The sequence below is a fragment of the Mus pahari genome, chromosome 17, assembly GCF_900095145.1.
Source record: "Mus pahari chromosome 17, PAHARI_EIJ_v1.1, whole genome shotgun sequence".
NCBI classification, from domain to species: domain Eukaryota; kingdom Metazoa; phylum Chordata; class Mammalia; order Rodentia; family Muridae; genus Mus; species Mus pahari.
Genome location: NC_034606.1, coordinates 24,424,445 through 24,431,868, shown reverse-complemented (window position 1 = coordinate 24,431,868; position 7,424 = coordinate 24,424,445). Strand labels below are relative to the sequence as shown.

Sequence of the window (7,424 nt, the reverse complement as noted above, 5' to 3'; positions counted from 1 at the left end):
GAGAGGGAGAGGGAGAGGGAGAGGGAGAGGGAGAGGGAGCATGGAGTGAACAAGATCCTTGGTGGTTATAAAAACCAGTAGGTGAGAGGTGTTGGCATCAGAGAGTACTTACGTTGCCAGTGTTACCCGACAGTGACCTGCTCGTGCAGAGGGGGAAATGTAGCTTTGCATGAACAGATCTTACATTTGCCAACCTAACCAACCCAGAAACTCAGTATCACCTACAGGAGGGCCACTGGTTCTCTGGGAAGCAAACAGTACCCTGTATCAAATATACTGACTTTCAAATCAACTGCAATGTGGTAACTTACGCATCTAACTCTACTCAGAGAAAATGCACTCAACAGAGATGAAGAGGAACAGCCGCAGGAAGAGCAACCTGGTAATTCAGGCCTAGTCTCACCGAAGAGATACACTCCTGGGCGTGTCTGTGAGAGGGTGTGTCCGTGAGAGGGCGTGTCCATGAGAGGGCGTGTCTGTGAGAGGGTGTGTCCGTGAGAGGGCGTGTCCGTGAGAGGGCGTGTCTGTGAGAGGGCGTGTCCGTGAGAGGGCATGTCCATGAGAGGGCGTGTCCGTGAGAGGGCGTGTCCGTGAGAGGGTGTTTCCACAAGCCTAACTAGGAGAGAAGCACTGAATCGGAGAGGCTCCACACCATGGAGAGGTTAGTGAGTAGACAACTCTCTTTCTGCTCCGTGACTGTGGATGTAGTGTGACCACCGGCTCCTGCTGCCACGCCTTCCATGCCGGGGACAGGATGAGTCCCTTAATCCCCAAGTCAAAATAAAACTTTCTTTCCTTAAGTCACTATCACCTGGTAAATGTTGTCACAGCAAAGGGGAAGTGACACCCAGGAAACATGGAAATAACCCGTGCCTCAGCCATGGCTTTCATGAGGTGATATGCATGGGAGGGTGTGTGTGGCTCTCCCCAGCCTTGACACTTTTCACATTTCCTGTGGACAACCTCAAAAACAGCCTTTGGGCACAAAGGTCTTAGAGTCAGAATTGGCTTTGCGTGTCACAATCCATGAGCTACGCAGCCTCCTCAGCCACGCTGGGAACACAGAGATACCAAGAACTCTCCCTCCTCATCACTGAGCCTGTAGCTCTTAGCCACAGAGGTTGGAGAGAGCTTCTCCCGAGACCTCAAGTACAGCTGCCTCCTTTTTAATGTAGGGCATGACAGTCCTAGGACCTAACCTTGGATCCATGTTAATTTGTGGGATTTACCTGAAGAAGAAACTCTCTGACCTCCATATCTTACGTGAGGGATTTATTTGAAGATGGCTTTTAAGATGACTTTTAAGTTGGTGAAGAAGTAGAAAACGCAGGGTGCAGTGTGTGCACCTGCCCTTCAGCTCTGCCAAGGGCACCCACCCTGAGTGATCCCCGCAGCAGCCAGCTTCCAGTGACTCCAAGGACGGCAACACGGCGCACCAGGAGCTGTGCGAATCCAAGTGTCTAAATTATACAGCTTGGACTACTGATGAGCAGCTTTAAAAATAAGTCTGGCAGGTGGTGGAGACTGGAAACAAATCCTATCTCCCTTGCCAGTGACTGGGGCTCAAAAACACTGAACAGTCCAACACTTTGTGGATGGTGTATGTATACTCTTGAGAAGACGTCTCTTTGGGGAGCCCCCACTCAGTAGCCCAGGCTAATCTGCAGCTTACAATGTAGCCTGTGTTAGTTCCTGATTGGGAGCAGTCCTCCTGCCTCAGCTTCCCAAGCACTGGGAGAACAGGCTGAGAGCCATCATCTCCAACAGTCTGAATAATTTCAAAGCATGAGAGGACCCGTGTAGAGTTAGAATTTGAGCCTGTGCCATGAGAACACCTCGTGGGTTGGGGGCACATAGTTTAACCCTTGCAGCTTAGAGACTCAGAAGCTGAGACTCAAGAGACAGAAGGTGACCCAACAGTGGCTCAGGTTTTCCTTTCCACACAAAGCAAACATCAAGGAAGTTAGCGTCCTAGCCTGGGGCTGTAACGCAGTGTGCAAGTCCAGCTGCCTGGGAGGTTGAGGCTGGAGGTCAGGGAGGCCAGCAGGGATAATGTGGGGAGACTAGAGACCTTGTGTATGTATAAATAAATAAATGAGAGAAAGAGACAAAGGGTGAGAGGGAATCTAAATAAATCTACTGCTACTTCTGAGGGGGAGGGTTCTAGCTCTGGCATGAACCTCATTTCAAGTCACAAACTGTCTCTTATCATAAAGATTTATCAAGTGTCCCCCTAGCCCCAAACCTCGCCCACCCTTCACAACAAACGGATTCTCTTAACTCAGTTAATCACTACAATCACTTGAACTAGTTATCTTTTACCTGGAAACTAGTTATGGAGTGGGTTGTGACTGCTTGTTTTGGTAATGACAGGGTGGGGTGGGGATTGTTTCTGTCTTTGTGACCTCTTGCTTGTGGTGTATGTCACATCCTTGGTTAACTATTACTTAGCAACCATGTCGACTAATTTTATGTTAACTTGACACACAACCTAGAAGCATTTTGGAAGAGGGAACATGAACAGAAAATACCCCCACCAGATTGACCCGTGGGCAAGCCTATGTTTTATGATATTTTTTTGGTTACTGATGTGGGAGGACCTAGATTTCTGTGGGTGGTGCCACTCTCTGGGCTGGTGGTCCTGGGTGCTATAAGAAAGCAGACTGAGCAATCCAGTAAGCAGCAGTTCACCATGACTTTTGCTCCAGTTCCTGCCTTCGGGTTCCTGCCTTCAGGTTCCTGCACTGAGTTCCTGCCATGGCTTCCCTCAGTGAAGGATTTATACGATGTAAGGTGAAATAAATCTTTTCTACCCAAAATTGCTTTTGGTCATTTTTTTGTTTGTTTTGTTGGTTTTCTGTTTTTGTTTTTGTTTTTCACAGCAATAGAAACCCTAAGGCAGTAATCAATCTCTATTTCCTTTGTGGACAGGTTTTTCTGGTTCAAGGATAGATTTTGTTTTGCAAATATCATCTTAGCCCTCAACGGAGAAGATGGTTTAAGAAGCTCGGGACCAGGCTGGGTAGAACCAGGCTGAATGTCCCTTCGTTTGCATGGACTTCTCCCAGAAAGAGAAGTACTGTACAGTGGTTAAGACCAAGGAACTTAGGTATGCACGGCTTGGGTTTAAACCATGTCTTTTCTTGATCAGCCACGTTAGAGCTATATAATGACTGCTCTGTGTATGTGTGTGTGTGTGTGTGTGTGTGTGTATAAAATATATAATATGTGTGTGTTGTATATATGGTCATATGTACATATGTGTGTGTGTATGTATGTATGTATGTATAATGGAGCTTTAGAAAATGAATGAATTCATAACCACTAAGTCTTTGGTGCTATGGGAAACACTGGAGCCCACACAGTGACACTAAACAGAAACAAGTGATTCAGAGCGCCATCACTTGTCAGTCCCGTCACTTGGGCACAACAGAGATTCAAAGCCAGGCAGAATGTGAGAAAGTAAACTGGCCAAAGGGAAGCTTGGGTTCTTCGTGGGTAAAGCATGCTGGCATGGGAAAAGAGGAAGCAGGCTAACTGTGCGGTTACCTGGAGAGATGGTGCCCTTGACCAAGCGTGACTGTTTGTGGCTGCTCTTTGCAGAGGCTGTGGTTTGCTTTTCAAAGACTGGTGCTACAGAGGTCAGAGACAGAAGTGGGGGCTCCACAGTCACATGGGACCCTCCAGTGTCAGTTTGCATATTCAGCCCTTCACAACCTGTGCCTGGCACAGTCAGCTGTGACTGCCAGCACTTGCCCTTGCTACATGTCTGTAGCAGATCACACTCCACTGTGGCAGCTGGAGGCTGCTTTTCTAGTTTGTTTTCCCAAGAAATAGGAAGCTCCTTAGGATGGAGGCTGCTTCCTCCTCAGCAGCTAAAGATACCTCTAGGAAAGCCCTGTCCCGCTGACAGTCCCGATCACTGCCACAATAACATGAATGTCTGATAGAGCCCCTACATGACCTACACTCAAAAGAAGAAACCTCACAGTCAACAGAAACAAGCAATGTTTAATTAATAGCTCCTAAACTTAATAAATAGCATTGATGACAGATTACCAAACTCCATTATCATGGTCAGTTCATCAGAAGTAGCATTTATAAGTGCTTTAAAGCATGATGAGAAAGACTCTATTTATTCTTCCTGACCCCCTCTGTCTTCTTGACCCATTAGGAGTGGACATCATTGGTTATAAACTCAGATATTTAGCTCTTCCGGGTGGCAGAAGGAAGCAGAAGTGTAGGATGGCGAGACTAATTGCCATGCCACAGCACACGAATTCTGACATTCATTAAATACTTACCGCGTTCCAGACACAGATCCTGGGCCCTTTCGATGTCATGACAGCCTCAGGAGGTACTCACGTTCACTTCCTCCATTTTTGCAGGTAAGGATCCTGACACTGGGGCATGAAGCTGCCTGCGATTTCGTAGTGGGTTAGTAATGGAGCCAGGCTCTGCACGCGAGTTGGCTTTGAACCCACTCTTTTAACTCCCTGGTAGCCAACTAGCAGTTGTTTCTCTTCCTTCCAGTCTCTGTCAACTACCAAGCTATTTTTCTGGATTGCTTATTTGCACGTTTTGTGTAGGTAGAATCAAATATCATGTGGTCTCTGTTCCTGGCTTCTTTCCTTGGCATAATGTTTTCAAGGTCTGTCCGTGCTCGGTACTCTACTTCTTTCCATGGCTGGAGAATAATCTCCTCTTGTGCATATGTGTCCCTTATCCATTTATTCACTCATCAGCTGATAGATGCCAGGGTGTTTCCACTTTTAGGCCGTCATGACGAACACCGTTGTGACCTTTCACAATTCCAATTCTCAGAGTTTGCTGTGACCGTCTATGCTGATGAACCCAGTAGACACACCCACACAATGTGTCTGGTGCAGGCTCCATGGGTCGGGAGCCTCTGCCATCCTTCAGAACGTGGCATAGGAATGACATAAGAATGATCTCACCTGGGATCTTGCTGTTGGTAGTGTAGGCTCCTGGGCTTCCCCATGTACTGAATAAGGATCGTCCATTCAGCAGCTTCCTGGGGAATTCTTATGGTCATTGTACATTAAACTTCACTGATGGGACTTAGTGACACTCAATGGTTTAGCCTAAGTTCCATGTGTAAGGTTCTGACTTGAGAGCATGTATTTAGATTCATAAAGCAATTTTCTTGCCTCGGGATTGGGCTGGCCAGAATGACAAATGTTCCCCATAGGCTCTGGTGTTTGAGAACTTTGGACCGGCTGGTGATACTGTTTAGGGAGATGGTATAGCCTTGCTGGAGGAAGTATGTCAGTGGGGATGGGCGTTGAGAGTATACAGCTCTGCTGTGCTTGTAGTTCATTCTCTGTTTCACGGTGGTTGAAGATGTGATCTCTTGGCTTCCTGCTCCAGCTGCCATGCCTACCGCTTGCTGCCGTGCTTACCCCATGGTGGACTCTTCTCCCTCTGGAACGGTAAGCCAGAAGACACCCTTTCCTCCACAGGTTGCTTTCTGTCATGGCGTTTTAACGCAGCAGCAGAACAGTAACTGATACCAAGAAGATCCCACTGGCCCTTTAAGAGTTCCCTCTCTTGGTTTCTGTGTTGGCCTGTTTCCTTTCATCTTCTCCATCTTTGCCTGCTCCTTCTTAGCCACTCTATCTAGGATTGAATCTTTCCAGCCATCGTCTTGCCTCCTGTGTCCCAGCCCAGAACCAGCATAGAATTAGAGTGCAGTTAGCCCTCAGTAAGTCCTCTGGGGACCTGGAAGACTGTGGATGGCTGGTACCTCAGGTTTCTCACCACTATTATCAGGTCATGGGAAACTAAACTAAGAGTGGAAGAAAGAAGAAAACTTTCCAGAAAATCTAAGAAGAGCAGATACCAGGGCATCAGACCAGCAGCTTCCAGGGGTTTTCTTGCCTCACATCCACGGAATCCAGAGCAGAGAGAGGCTAGCGGGAGAGAGTCTTGCTGTCTGCCACAGCACCTTGGTACAACCTGCTTGGCCATTATACAATCCCTCCATCCCTACAGAAGCACAATGTGGGTGGAGAGTTCAAAGGATGTTTAAAAGAAGCATCCTGCCCAGTGTCTTTGTAAGATCAGGAACTCCAGCCATGCATGGTCCAGGATGAACCACTGCAGAGCAAACTTGCAATGCAGAAGAAAGAGAAAATGTCTCTACCAGCTACCACCCTCTTCAGGAAGTTGCGGAAAGATGGACCGACTTTAAAATCGGGTCCTGTGCTCAGAGGTTTAAGGAAGGAGGGTATTATACTCAGACTGTGCATTAGCCATGATTTTATGCATAATTTCAAGAAAAGTTTAAAAAATGAATGCCAGGGGCATAAGTTCAGGTGAAATGAGGGAAAATTGCCCCATCAGAGATAGTTTATAAATCAAGTAGGCTGAAATATGAAAGGATTATTAATGCATTCATAAAGCTCTAGGATGTCTAGCTTTGAGGGCTCTAAAATGTCACCTTGAAGCACTTAACTTGAAGCTTACAAAATGACTCAGAGAGAGAGAGAGAGAGAGAGAGAGAGAGAGAGAGAGAGAGAGAGAGAGCACAGTGTCCCCGATGGTCCCTGACTCACCACCCACAGTTGTCACTTACCGTGAGCTCTTTGCTCTTTGCAAAAGGCCACCAGCCGCGCACGCGCTTTTGCTGGAATATGGAGATCTTGTTCTCCTGGATTGCATTTTCAAACTTGGACAGATCGCAGGCTTTCGCGGACTTGGCTGCCCGAGGGAAGCTGTTAAGGTTCATTTCCAGGGAGCCTGTGAGGAGATGCCCCTATCAGTTATGGAGGGCTTTCCAGTCTCTGTGGATCAGCACAGACTCATAGACACTTGCCAGTCACCCGCTCAGTGTCCCACTGCGTGTGAGATGTGTCTGCTATATGAGCAGGTGTAAATGGGATGGAGACATGTGTTGCCATAAAGAATTAATAACATGGCGGCAGGTGGAAGGCGGGGCAGGGTGCTATGTGAAGCTTCGGGCTTCAGCTTGGGATACTATAACGACTGGGCACCTTCCTGGCTCTCTCTGCGGTTCCCTGCGTCTAGATGATGGGGCTCAGGTTTGTTGTCCTTCAGTACAGATTTCCCCCTGGGAGGCCCCCATTCACCGTCTTGCACTGAGGGTCAAAGTCCTTCCCCCTTTGCATCTATTCTTAGAACAGAAGTGAGCCTTCTGGTTCATGGCAATGTCACTTCAGGTTGATACTGTCATAAAGGAGTTGTGTATCTCACATCAACAACTTTCCTACTATAAACTAACATTGGTTAAAGGTAAAACTCTAAACTCTAGTGCATGTACTATATATATATATATAATACTCCTGGATTGCATTTCAAACTTGGACAGATCGCACATGTATGTATGTGTGTGTATATATATGTGCGATATATATGTATATATATATATATATATATATATA

The 7,424-nt window shown here is 47.0% G+C and overlaps 1 protein-coding gene across 1 annotated transcript in view; it reads right to left on the bottom strand.

Moving 5' to 3' along the window:
- The window catches only part of Fer1l6 (fer-1 like family member 6), a 111,944-nt gene that overhangs the window by 6,799 nt on the left and 97,721 nt on the right, over positions 1-7,424 (bottom strand). Inside the window, exon 38 of the mRNA XM_021217185.1 lies at positions 6,599-6,762. Coding sequence (XP_021072844.1) covers positions 6,599-6,762 — 164 coding nt within the window. The remainder of the gene's footprint in view (positions 1-6,598; positions 6,763-7,424) is intronic.